Here is a 14,408-nt window from a genome sequence, read left to right on the forward strand (position 1 = left end):
TCATTTGAATGACCAGATATGTATTTCTTATAAATCACAATATGACCTGTGGCAGAACCTCTTTTTCTGAGTATTGAACCACACTTTGCAGAGAAGTGGGAAGACCTTAATTTACCATTTGGGATGTTGATTATTGTGCTAAAATGGGGTGGGGAGTGGCTAACAGACGTCAGCGGGCTGTTGGCTCTTACAGGAAGTGGCTCTGCTGCAGATTGTTGTGCATTTTGAGTGCTATTTCTGAGACTGGCATGGGGGAGGGTTCTTTCTTGATGACATCTGTCAGCTTCACCTTTTGCTCCTTTTTGCTTTATGTGATCTTTTATAATTTGAGAAACCAGATAATTATAGTGTTTGAATGCTGAAATATGTGTAAATTAGCATTACATAAAGTTCCTGGCTATGAGTGAGGGATGTGTACTTCTCTTGAATATTTTTTCCTGCTCAGAGGCCTGTTTCATTGGCTTCTACATTTCTTATGTGATTTGCTCTCATAAATGACTTCTGGGTAAATGTAGTATTTTATTGCAATTATTTGATTCATTTTTCTTATAGGAAAAAATATTTAAGTGCAATTGCAAATGTTGAAAGTTAAGATAGTGCTACCTGCCTAGAATATAACCTATTTGAATCTTCATGAAATTATGTGAACGTTTTCCCCTTATAGTTTATTCCCCAGATATGCCTTCGCGGCTTCCAATCCAAGACATATTTGCTGGACTGGTTACAAGTATTGGCACTGCAATACGATATTGGTTTCATTATACACTTGTGGCCTTTGCATGGTTGGGAGTTGTTCCTCTTACAGCATGTGAGTATTCATTCTTCTGTGGCTGGAGTTATTTAAACATTGCACAACTATTTAATATTATAAAGTAATATGGCATCATAGTTTTGTTCGAATGATACTTAATTATTTGATATTATAATGTCATGTATTAGGAAAACCTCATTTAAGAAATATTATTCAGCTGAATAAAAACCATTTTTTAACAGGTCAGTTTCTTGAATGAATGTGGGAAAGAAAAACACAGCATACAGAGGCTAATAATGAAAGTTCATGAAAGAATTGAAAAAGCAAAATCAAACCATAATTAGAAGGAAATTGAATTTTATTCCTTGAAGTTTATTAGAGCTTTCAAGGATGACAAAAGATGGGTTCTTTTGAGATTTTTTTTTATCCCCTTTTAAAAAACACATATCTAATGGTGCTGAATAATTGGGAAGCGTGTCTTTCAAATATAGGAGGCTCTTTGGGAGATTGGTATACTAACTCTTAGTTGATTCTTTTTAGGTTCTTTGTGTTCTTAAAGACATGGAAAGGGGTCGATAGTATATGGTGCCAGAGTATATAGATAGGATTCTTTAAAGTTAGCCACAAACAATATTTTTAAATAAGTATAATAATATCCTCATGTCTCCTTAAAATAAAGTAAAATAAACTCGATCAGTTATAAAAATGAAAATCTTACGAAAGTAGCAGAATAGGTACTATTCACTTGAAGAGTGAATTAGTGAGCTAGAAGATTGAGCAAAGAGTTCTCCAGGATGTAACTCAGAGACAGGAAGTTGCAAGTATGAGGGAAAAAATTTGAGAGATGGAGGCTACATCCGATTGTTTCAGTATCTGTCTAGTAAGTAGTTCCAGAGGGTAAAAGAGATTGAAAGAGAGAGAACTGACTGTGATAAAGGAAAAAGACAATCCTAGACACATTGTGAAGTTTTCCAATGCTGAATAGGGTGGTATATAGATGTTATGCTTTCAGATTATCCTACAAAATCATGAAAATCAGACTGGCATCAGACTTAAAGTCAGCAACATTGAATGTTAGAAGACAGCAGAATAGTCAACACATGGCAAAATTTTTGAACCCAAAATCTTATTATTCTCAGATAGAAGGACAAAATACAGACATTTCAATAGATGCAAGGACTTAGAAAGCTTACTACCTCAAATCATTTATGAAAAAAGTGTTTGAGAATATATTTTACTAAAACGAGCAAGGAATCAAAGACAGGGAAAGGTGTGAGCTCCAGAGAAAAAGAAACAAGTGCTTCTTATAGCTAAATCATAATTGTTGTTAGTCTACAATAATTAATAATTTTTTAGGTATCAATTGGAAACTAAAATTCTAGATGATCTTAACGAGAGAAATTGTGAGGGGAGGATAGAATTGAGAGCTTTTTAGGTTGTCTTATTTGTGGTGAAATTATAGATGCTTTAGATAAAACAGGAAAATACAGTGTAATTATGCATTAAAAATACAGGAGTAACCAAGTAGAGTCCAGAACTGGCAAAGGTGATAAACAGCAAAGGTGCCACTGTTGCTGTTCAGGGGAGGAAAGATGGTCTTTTCAATAAATGGTACAGCATCAGCTGGACGGGCATGTGGAGCAAGTGACCCATACCATTACCGCCCACCTGACACAAGTTAACTTTAGATGGTCGTAAACCTGAATGTGAACATTAAAACCAAAAAACTGCTAAAAGAAAGTATAGGCGAACAACCATAAAAGAAAATACTGAGAAATTTGACTTAATTAAAATTAAGAACTTTAATTCATGCTCAGATAGCTTTGAGAGAGAAAGGCAAGCTACAGAGTGAGAGACGGTATTTGCAATACACATATCCAGCAAAGGACTTGTATCCAGGATATATAAAGAACTATATAAATCAGTAAGAAAAAGGAAGACAGGCCAATTAAAAAGTAGAACAGCAGATTTGAACAGGTGTTTCTGGAAAGAAGATTAAATAGCCAATACACACGTGAAAAGGTGCTCAGTATCATTAGTCACCAGGGAAATGCACAAGAAGATGCTGCTATGTACTCAGAAGAATGGCTGAAATTAAAAGAAAAGACAGTGCCAAATCCTCCTTAGGATGTGGAGCATCTGCAACATGCATACATTGATAGTAAGAGTATTATAGTATAGCCACTTTGGGAAGCTGTTTGATGTTATCTATCAGTGGTAAATATTATAAATACCTTATGATCCAGTAGTTCTGTTTCTGGGGATGTTGCTAACAGGAATAAGGACCTTGTGTCCACTAAAAGACGTGTGTAATGGTGTCGTCACTGCAGCTTTGATAATAGTAGTTTAAAACTGGAACCAACCAAACAACTATCAGCAGTAGAATGGATACAGTGTGGCTTATCCCTATAATGGAATACTACGTAGTGGTGAAAAAGGAGCTGGCTGACGCAACATAGAATAACATGGATAAACTTCACTTCTTTGAGAAAAAGAAGCCAGGCACAAAAGAGTATGGATTGTGGGATTGCATTTATGTGAAATTTTAAAATAGGCCAAATTGATCTATGATGATAGAGATCACAATAGTGGTTACCTTTTGCTGGAGATATTGACTGAAAAGGGTCTTGAAGGAGCCTTCTGGGGAGCTAGAAATGTTGAGAATCTTATCTGGCTGACAGTTACTCGGATATATACAAATATAAAAATTCACCCAGACACACTTAATATTTATGTAAATTTTATCTTAATAAAAAAGTAACAAAACTTAAATTTAAGTAACTGTTAGGAGAATAGAAATAAGATGATGAGTTTTCATCCTAGGGAGTGGGAATAGGTAGCAGTGAGTAAAATTTGTAAAGTCTGACAAAAGACAGGAAAGACAAGAAGGGAGGGCTGAGGAAGGGGAGTAAAAGAGAAGAAAAGATAAGATTGCAATATCTGTGATCATAGGGTGTAGATAGAGCCTCATAACTGTGTATGTATAAAAGTGTTCCGCTACAAGAGATAAGTACGAAACAGCCCAGGTTAATGCTAGAGGGATTTGTTAACAAAGGCTGACAAAACGCAGGAACAGTATTCGCCAGCCAGATATTATTCAAGATGAAACACTTTAAATGAGGAACAGCATTTTATTTCATATTAATAAAAGGCATAGTCCACTAAGAAAACTTAAGAATTTCTATGCACCAGCAAACAGGACTTAGAAATATGTAAAACATTCATAGTTATAGTGGAAGACTAACACTTCTCTGAAATCAGTAGATCAAGTAGTCAAAAATTAAGTAAGGACTTTGAGGATTTAAGTAACAGGTAACAAGCTTGATTTCTGTTCTGAATTGTTTACACACACACAATTAAAATCTAAATTATGTCACCCACTACACATTCTGTAACTTCTTTCTTTAAGTTAGCAATGTACCCGTGGCTGTCTTTTCCTGTAGCAATGTGTTGAGCTACCTTATTTTTAAGCACGCTAGTAAGGAGGACTTTAATTTATGAGTCTGTTTTCTTATCTACAGACAATTGGCTGTTTGTCACTTTTACTTGTTACAAGCATACTTGCTTTGAATGTTTTATACATATATGTAAGTAATTCCTGTCACAGAAAATCTTTTCCTGTCTTTCCATTTTGACTTGGCATTTGAGAACAGCCATTGAAGTCACTAAATTTTTGGTACAAGGCTATATAGGAAATGCTTAAACTAATACACAAGTACTGGTTTGAAAGAAAACCTCAGCTTTTGGGCCTCATTTCCAAATCTGTTTCTGCCTTTTCTGACTAAGAGGATGAGGGGATGGCTGTGTATTTGCCCTTACTTCATCTTTTCCCTTCATGGCCAGATTTAAGATTTTGTCCTTTTGAGGACCCTTGAATCTGTTTGTCAAAAATTGGTTGTTAGTTTGCTTCATAGCATTGAAGCATGTACTCTACTGAAAAGTCCTCAGTGTCAAAAATGTGTATCCCCAAAACTTTATTTTCATGAGCAGACTCAATGAATTTTAGAATTCTAGGTTAAAGAAAATACTCTGTATTATAATTTTGGAGATCTTTTCTTGAGATTGGTCCCCCCGCCCCCTTCAAACATCTAAGCTCATTTAATAAAAACAAGTAAGTAAATCTAGAGAGAATCAAAACTTTAAACATTGTGTAACATTTATTCTTTACTGTCACTAGTTTTAATGCTTGACTTTTTTTTTTTTAACTTTAGTATTATGAGGCTCAACCTTGCAAAGACTAAATGTTTATTTCAGTGGCATTCGCAGTGTTCCACTTTATCTGTTTAGTTGAGCGACTGTATGAGTTACGATGAGAGTTGTGACTGTATACCTTCATGCCCTTTCTTGGTAGGTCGCATCTACAAGTGCTTGTTTACTGGCTCTGTGAGCTCCCTGCTGACACTGCCACTAGACATGCTGTCCACGTAAGTATTGAACCTCGTGGTGGTGGAAGGCTGCACATTGTGAATGGTGCTCATTTTTTCTTCTGCATACTTGTGTTTGTTGTAATTTGAAAAGTCCTTCTATTCCAAGGACAAATAATACCTTATGTTTGTTACCTATTCTAAAGTTACAGCTACAGTGGAAGTAGCTGACATATATAAATGATGTTTTAAAACATACCCATCTTAAAGGACAGTTTGGTAACGGTGGGACAGCTAGTTAAATAAGCTGTCGTGTAGTGCAAGAAATGTACTGTTCCATATAGTGATACGCTGGGCGTTCATTTAAACATGTGTTTAAACAACACAGACATTTGAGTCGAATTTCTTTTTAAAATGTTTTTTGTGATTGTTAGGAGATGGACTGTAAAAACTTGTTCACTGTGGTGGTTTTACTGTATTTTAATTTGACATAAAGCTTTGTAATTGCGGTTTCTTGGGAAAGACATATATGTGTTTTCAAAATTATTGATGTTAGAAATGCTGTAAATGATAAACTGTATCAAGATCATTAGAATATTAAGCTTGCAAAAGATTGCACCTCTGTTTGCTAAAATCTTCTTTTGTACCCAATTGACCTTAGGTTTCTGATCCCTATGTCAGTAAGGGCAAAGAACAATATAAGACTGTCTTTTAGGACAGAAGCATGCGGAATATATTATAAAAATAAGCCAAATGGCAATAGAAGAGAGCAGGAGAGCATGTTACATTTCTGATAGAAAAGAAATCGAGGAGGTCTTTTAAGTCTCTTTTGTCTGCATCATTATTTTGAATCGTGGCTGAAAATACTTAGAAATATTAGATGTGTTTGCAACTTGTTTTTCCTGCTTGCTAGTTTTACCTTTTTTGGATAGAACAGGCAAGTTATTTAATTTATGTGTTTCTTTGGCAGTATAGGGAATAGATAAGATAAAAGGTTTTGAACTTGAACTTTATTTACATTACAACAGCTTTCGAAGTAATGTTTATAAGTAGACAAGGATCTTGAAAATAGGGCACTAATGGCTGTGGCCCTCATAAAAAGGAGAAGCAGTAATTTGACACACTTGAGAATTTAGAAATAGTGTAATAAGGTAGCCCTTTGTATGAAAATATTGACTTTCTGTGAAATGATTCAGTGAAACAAATAGGACAGCGTTACTATTTTTGGACATCAGATTTTTATATCAGCCATCCAGAACACAGTCTTAGTATAGAGGCAAGAAAAATCAGTCTTGGCTGAAGTGTCATTCATATGTCTCCATGTATATGATGTAGCTCACCTCCGGCTTTCATTTAGGAATCGTATACGAAATAAACGCACATATTAGAAGTAGCGAGGGAGATCAGAAAAAAGCAAGGGGTGACTGCTAAGAGTGATGGAAGTTATATTTTAATATCTATGAACGAATAAAAGAACCGTTCTAAACAGGGCAGTCTTGTTCCATTTAGTGTGAGGCTAGAGTTGTATTTATCATTGTAATTTTTGAGAGAGCAGTGTAGCAGCCAGTCAGTATCTCAGTTGTTTAGAAGAGGTGACTTGAGGTCCCATCTGTGCTGTTCAGTAAAGTGGGGGTGTGTTACTTCTTTAATGGTTTCTGTTTTAAGTGGCTAAATATGTTAATGTTTACCAAAGCTTAAATTGGTAGGCTTTGGCTTTGTGAAAAACAGGTGTTTATGGAAGCCATGTCAGTGAAAATTTAGTATTTTAGTCTCAAGTAAGGCAGTATTTTACTTGCCTACCACCTTTACTTCTTGTTGGCGGAACCATTAAACATCTGGTTTTTTGGCAAGTGTGATCACTTAGGTGATGCAAAGATGTAGCTGGTTGTAACAGAAGGAACCCTGACATTGGAATTTAAAAGTTGCTGCATCTGCAACTTTTTGGTGACCTTGGGCAAATCACTGGACAGTTCTGAACCCCTGTTTCCTCATCTGTAAAATGAGGAAGATCATGCCTCAGGGATTTGGGCGGGCTGTTCAAAGATTAAATTCACAAATACATGTAAAAACTATATGTATTTTGAGCACTATGTTAATACATAGCAAAATTATCACCAAAACTCAGAGCTGTTGCTTGCCTTATGTTGGCAGGCTCTCCTTTTCTCTGTGACCTGATTGGTTAGTGGGCCACACCTGAGTTGCCTTCATGAGCTTCCTCATTGACATGGGAAGAATGCTGAAAGCTTGGTGGGAATAGTGGAAAGAAATTGTAAGCGTGGGTTGCTTTTATAATCTCATGCTGCCTTTTAGAATTTGAAGAATTGAGCCAGTTTTTCTGAAAGCACTTATAAGTAAATCACTTATTTTTTCTGAGTAATGTTTCATTTTTCTCTATAGAATCCATTTTCTGAAATTTTACTTAAAATTTCTTAATATCTTAGCAGCTGCTACATATTCTGTAGCTCAGTTCCTCAGCATCTCTAGGCACAGTCTATCAGTTAACTATTGCTGCAAAACATGCTGTCCCTAAAACTTAGTGGCTTAAAACAACAAACATTTTATTTGCTCATAATTCTGGGAGTTAGCAGTTTGGGCTGGGCTCAGCTGATCCATTTATCTGTTGGGCTCGCCTCCATTATGCATATGTGTCACTGGGGTTGGGTAGTCTAAGATGGGGTACCTTGGCTCTTCCATATGGCTTCTCATCTTCAGAAGGCTAGTGGGGCTTCTTTACATGGTGGCCTCAGGGCAGCATTCTAAAGGGGTGAGAGTGGAAGCTTACCTGAAAGCTCTCTTCTAGGCTTTAGAACTCAGGAAATTCGCTTCTGGTCCAGACAGTTCACAAATCAGCCCAGATTCAAGGTGTGAGGGAAAAGGAAAGGATTCTACAGTTTGTCACCATTTAAAAATCTACAATAAACTCTACAATAAGCAGTTGCTGTTCTTATTGCTGATGACAAGGAAGGAGTAGAGAAGGGGGTATTTTAGTCCCAACCTATCAAAATTTTAATGGTCTGGAGGGGTCCTTAGCAAGGGGGTGATTAGTATTCCTCTTTTGATTAAGGTATATTCCAGATAACATCTGAGGGCCACATTAGTTCAGTTTGGAGCTACCAGGCCGAGGTCTCCCAAATTGACCCTTCCTTAAGTTCTCCATGGAGGGAAAAATGTCTATTATGGTGGTGAATTTTCCAAAGGCTACCAAGATTCTTGAGTTACCTTTGAATTACTCTGAAATCAGACATAGACCAGGGAAGGATATGCTCCTTCAGAGAGGAAAAGAACAAAGAGGTCTTCAGTATTATTATACTGCGTGTATTTTCATGTGAACCATACTTGATCTGTCTGGATTTGTTGAGAAACTAATACTTTTGGTGTATTTGCAGTTGGCATCAAAATTTAATCTGCGTTCTAAATGAGGCATTTGTAAAATGTACCACAGGCTCCTTTGCCTCACGCATTGTGTACTGTGTATTTCTCAGCCTTCCTTTATGTTGTCTTTAGGCCTTTCTAGAGGCCCTTCTCCACCTTTCTGATTTGCTGATTCTGTTCATTTACATGGGTTTAAGTATCAGCTAACTAAGTTGGTTCAACTTGTGTATAAAATAAGGATGAGGATATTCTTAGTAAGGGTTGGACAGAGTCATGTATCTTTAGGAAATTACATGTATTTAATACTTGACCTTTGTCAAGTATTTGGCTACTTTCAGTTTTTTGCTTGCTGCCTTCCTTTTTCTCAGCTATGTTCAAAGAGAGGCTGGATAGCCAATTTATATAGTTCTGATGTTATTCTTTGCTTTCTATAATATGAACACATATAATACAAATATATAAATAAACATGTTTGGCCAGCTTATAAGATAGATAAATTGCCACCATCCTCAGAAATAATTCTTTTTGAGAGACTGATTTTTCCCCAGAAAGTTATGACTGACTTTTCTTGTTCTTTCTGAGATTTTTATGTAAAATGAATGTTGTTACCTTTGGTTTCTTAATTTTAAGTGTTCTTTGGAGTAATTCTATGTACTTTTTTTTTTTTTTTAATAGGGACAATTTGTTGGCGGATTGTTTGCAGGGTTGTTTTGTGGTGACGTGCACATTGTGTGCGTTCATCAGCCTGGTGTGGCTGCGAGAGCAGATAGTCCACGGGGGAGCCCCGATCTGGCTGGAGCATGCTGCTCCGCCCTTCAACGCTGCTGGGCATCACCAAAATGAGGTAGCTCCCTCTATCCCCAAATTCATTTTATTTGGGTAGGACATAAGAATTATTGTCACCCTCTAAGACCCAAACCCTTGACTCCCGTGTCCCTCATTGCAAAGCAGGACAGTGACAACGTTTGGGAGAAGATTAAAGGAGATGTGAAAAATCAAAAGAGTGCTGTTGTTACTTTGCCTCTTAGTTTTCTAGCAAGACTGGGAACAGTACTGGGGGTATACTGCATGCTCTTTCATTCCCTTTGCCTGGGTTAACAGCTTACCGCCGGCCTGGCAGTTAATATACAAACCTCCTGCGTGGGCTTCTGACGTGCTGCATAACATTAAGCAAGCCCCCTTACCCTCTTTGTTCATTAGTTTCTTCATGTGTAAAATGCCTCACCTTTGTTGCTTTTAGTAGAAACATTACCAAAAGTAGAAAAATTGGAGTACTGTTGATAACAGTCTTGTACAGTTTTACTTTTTATTTATGAGATGACATGCTTAGATACAAGAGTGTCTGCTAGAGACATTAAGAAGAGGAAGATATGATAAATGATTTTTATTATCTTGTTTACTGAGAAATTATAGGGCTGAAAATGTAAAAAAGAACCCAAACTGGCTACTCACAATACAAAAACAATTTGCCCTTTGTAAAATTTTATTATGAAAAAATTGACTATAAAATTCAAAATAATACTTAACGATACTTAACGACTTAATTTTTCAATTAAGGACCTTTGGCTTTTTTTAGTGTGAAGATTGATTTCATCAAATTCTGCCATACCCTTTTTTCTACAGAATTAAGAGTACAACTTCGCCTTTGAAAACCACACATATGAAAAATGGGACTATTAAGCAAGTTTTTACCTAGTGTTAATACTTTCATCATTGTACCTCATATTTTGAAGCATTTTAATACAGTTCTTTTAGAATCTTCATTAACTCCATAGGATTTCAGTGTTTTAATTAACTACAACTAGGTCTTTGCATTTGGTAGGTAGCAGAATTCAGGAAGAGCCAGAGAAGGGTGCGTGTGGAAACTGATAAAGTTCATATGGACAGGCTTACCCTCCTGAGCAGAAATGAGAAACCTTTCCTCAAGTGTGAACTGAGAATTAAGTTATAAATCAGTATGTGTGTAAACAGATACATAAATATATTTTCATCCCTGAAGTGGTCAGTAAAGACAAGAGATGCCTTATAAAGAAGGATTACGGAATGATGTATTCAAGATAGCCAGATTTGTTAACCTGTTTCCTGTAATGCTTTGTGAAATGTTCATCTCTAAATTATATTGAATGAATATGTACACTGTTAAATGAGTTTATGTTCTTATATACCAAGTTGATCCAAATTCAGATACATTTAGAAGAAATGCCCTTGAGAGGTGGGGTTTTTCTGGAATTTTAATAGAGTTTGTGTCTGTTTGCTAGTTTTGTTTTTTTTTAGAAGGGAGGGTGCTATTTGAAAATAGAGCAAAACTGAGGCAAGTTAGCCAAATTTCTGGTCTCCTCTGTTATTTTAGGCTCCAGCAGGAGGAAATGGTGCTGAAAATGTTGCCCCCGACCAGCCTGCTAACCCACCAGCTGAGAACGCAGTGGTGGGGGAAAACCCTGCAGCCCAGGATGACCAGGCAGAAGAGGAGGAGGAGGAGAATGAGGAGGAGGACGACGCGGGCGGGGAAGATGCAGCTGATGCCAACAATGGGGCACAGGGTAATGGCCGCCGGCCTGTGCTCAGCCTTCCTTCACGACCATGAGTCCATTCCCAGCTCACCTTGGGGAGCATTGGAGTTTTCAAAATTTAATGGGTTTGAAGTTCTGTTTCTAACCTGTTTTTACTTTATTTTGGCAGACTTGCATTTATGGATATACATATGCATACTTTTTTTTTTTTCTATGAAGCAGGGCACATTTTGAGTTTTACAGTTGTACTTTAGGGACTCCCCTAGTGGTTCAGTGGTTAAGACTCCGAGCTTCCACTGCAGGGGGCATGGGTTCAATCCCTCTTTGGGGAACTAAGATCCCACAGTGCCGCATGGTGCGGCCATAAAATAAAATAAGATTAGATGAGATAAAATAAAATTCTACTTTACACAGGACTTTTTATAGGATGGATGGGAAGAAATTATTTGTAAGTTGGAATAGATCCTGTTTTTTTAAAATGGAACTTGATACAGTTTTATCTTATTCCTTTGCCATTTTTATTGAGTCAGTACAACTTTTATTATCAAAGAAGAATTCTTGAAGTGTACTCTGCAGGCCAGATAGCACCCAAAGAAACCAGTTTCTCATTTTCTGGCAGTATAACTCCAGAGTGGTAAAGAACTTCTGAGACCAGCCTGCCAGTCAGCTGTCAGTAGTTTCACCACCTTCTTTTCTTTCCTCTGGCCCCAGAGTTTTCCTGTCAAGCGCTGCACTGTCTCTGGGTCCACTTATCACTGCTGATACCTGAGTGTTTCTTGTGTGCCAGGCACTCAAACACCAGGTCCCTGCCGTCATGGAGTTTCTGGTCTAGTGACGAAGTAGAAATATCCAAGTGAACAAGTTTGTCATTACACATTGTGGTAAATGTGCACGTTGCTCTGAGGATGCTACTGAGGAGAGACCTATTTTAAATAAGGTTCCGCAGGTAGCTCAGAGTAAGTGATATTGGAGCTGAGACGTGAAGGATGAAAAGAAGCCAGTTGTGTAATGGGAGCAGGGGGCCTTTGCAGGGAGAGGTGGGTATATGTTCAAAGGCTCTGGGACTGTGGCTCCTGTACCCTAGTGCTGACCCTTGTTTCCTTCTGTTTGTCTAATGCAGTAGGCCCTGCCTGGTCTTCCTTCTTCCATTCTTGCTCCACATAGTGTTTGTACTGCTCTCTGCCCTTAAAATCTGTCAGTGATCTCCCCATTATGTTAAAGAACAAAACAGAATTCAGGCTTCACATTCCTCTTGTATGATCTGATCCCTGTCTGTCTGTCATACTGCATCTTCTGCCACCCTCTCCTCCTCACCCAGAGAATTCTAGTCCCCTGGCTTCTTCACTTTTCTCAAATCCACCATATTCATTCTTGATTTAGAGCTGTTGAATGCCTCTGTTTCACATAACCCTGCTTATTTTCTTTCTAGCACTTATCACAATCTAGAATCATCTTATTTTATATGTTGTATTTATTTATGTTTTTTAAAAATTGCCTAACAAGCAAATACTCAGTTTGGAAATATTTTAAGTGTGGTTTACCTTCTCAACAACAGTTATAAAACACCAAATTAAAAGAGTATATTTATTTATAATTCAAGTTCTATCAGTAATCTCTAAACTACAATTATATTTCCAGACGACATGAACTGGAATGCTTTAGAGTGGGACCGAGCTGCAGAAGAGCTTACATGGGAAAGAGTGAGTAAGACTTCTTTCTATCAAGTATCCTAGTGTTTTAATCCTAATGTATATCTTAAAGTTGACCATATTTAGATGTATACACTAATTTTCCAGTTACATTTAATGAAAACAATTACCAGAACTTTAATTTCTAGGGAAAATTAAGTAATGTATTATTTGTGATGAAAATATTAAAAATATTATGATAAAGGTCTATTGATACCTTTTTCTATCTTCTGGCCTTTAATACAAACCTTGCTCCACTTACAAAATCTTTAACTTGAAATTGTGGACTTTTGAAAATGAAGTAACAATTTAAATTTAAGTATTATTCTGATGCTTCAGTTGACAAAGTAATACTGTTGTATCATGAAATCTTGACTGGCTCCATATCTACTGAGTTGAAACCCAAGATAGAAAATTTTAACTTTATAATCATATAATTTGGATTAAAAGAAGATACAAAATATAAAACTCCCAAGAACAGAAGTTTTTCACTCTCTGAAAATGATAGGCTGTATTGGAAAGTAGTGGGTAAATATTATGTTTAAAAATATTAAAAGGAAAATGAGCTTTTTTCATAAATAGAATAAAAAATCCTGTTGCATCTTAAATTAATGCATATTATTTATTTTAGATGCTAGGACTTGATGGATCACTCGTTTTTCTGGTAAGTAAAGCTAATCTTTTTTTTTTTTAATTAATTTATTTTTTGCTGCGTTGGATCTTCATTGCTGTGCGTGGGCTTTTTCTAGTTGCGGCGGCAGGGGCTGCTCTTCGTTGCAGTGCGTGGACTTCTCACTGCGGTGGCTTCTCTGGTTGCGGAGCATGGGCTCTAGGCCTGAGGGCTTCAGTAGTTGTGGCACACAGGCTCAGTAGTTGTGGCTCATGGGCTCTAGAGCGCAGGCTCAGTAGTTGTGGCACACGGGCTTAGTTGCTCTGCGGCATGTGGGATCTTCCCGGACCAGGGCTCGAACCCGCATCCCCTGCATTGGCAGGCAGATTCTTAACCACTGCGCCACCAGGGAAGTGCAAGCTAATCTTTTTTAATAACAGAATTGCGACTTAATTATTTGTCTTAGTGATTCAGTGATTTCAGGTTTACAGTATGTTCTGGCTTTTTATATTAAAGGTCAGAATGCCCTGTGATTTTTGATTACTTAATATGTTGAAGAAAGTCTGTTTTGTGCATTGAAAATAACTGGCAAAGCATAAAGGTAATATTATTTACAAAGGAAATTATTAAACATATTTGATTTTTAGAAAATGAAATTCAAAGTTGATGGTAGTTAAGAATACTTGGCTTTCTTTTAAAGTCCCACCTTATGGGACTTCCCTGGTGGCGCCGTGGTTAAGAATCCACCTGCCATTGCAGGGGACACAGGTTCAATCCCTGGTCCGGGAAGATCCCATGTGCCGTGGAGCAACTAAGCCCGTGCGCCACAACTACTGAGCCTGTGCTCTAGAGTCCATGAGCCACAACTACTGAGCCCGTGTGCCACAACTACTGAAGCCTGCACGCCTAGAGCCCATACTCCGCAACAAGAGAAGCCCGCGCACCACAACGAAGAGTAGCCCCCGCTCACCACAACTAGAGAAAGCCCTCACACAGCAACGAAGACCCAATGCAGCCAAAAATAAATAAATAAAATAAATAATAAAAATTTTTTAAAAATGATTAAAAAAAAAGTCCCACCTTGCAATGTTTAATGCCAGAACTGGTGAAAAC

The 14,408-nt window shown here is 37.2% G+C and overlaps 1 protein-coding gene across 2 annotated transcripts in view; it reads left to right on the forward strand.

The window, feature by feature from the left end:
• MARCHF6 (membrane associated ring-CH-type finger 6) overlaps window positions 1-14,408 on the forward strand; it is a 76,076-nt gene that overhangs the window by 22,133 nt on the left and 39,535 nt on the right. For both annotated transcript variants that reach the window (XM_060295654.2, XM_030856571.3), the window contains 6 exons: window positions 665-808; window positions 5,103-5,175; window positions 9,163-9,331; window positions 10,838-11,027; window positions 12,636-12,697; window positions 13,317-13,349. In XM_060295654.2, coding sequence (XP_060151637.1) covers window positions 665-808; window positions 5,103-5,175; window positions 9,163-9,331; window positions 10,838-11,027; window positions 12,636-12,697; window positions 13,317-13,349 — 671 coding nt within the window. The remainder of the gene's footprint in view (window positions 1-664; window positions 809-5,102; window positions 5,176-9,162; window positions 9,332-10,837; window positions 11,028-12,635; window positions 12,698-13,316; window positions 13,350-14,408) is intronic.

The sequence above is a fragment of the Globicephala melas genome, chromosome 3, assembly GCF_963455315.2.
Source record: "Globicephala melas chromosome 3, mGloMel1.2, whole genome shotgun sequence".
NCBI lineage: Eukaryota > Metazoa > Chordata > Mammalia > Artiodactyla > Delphinidae > Globicephala > Globicephala melas.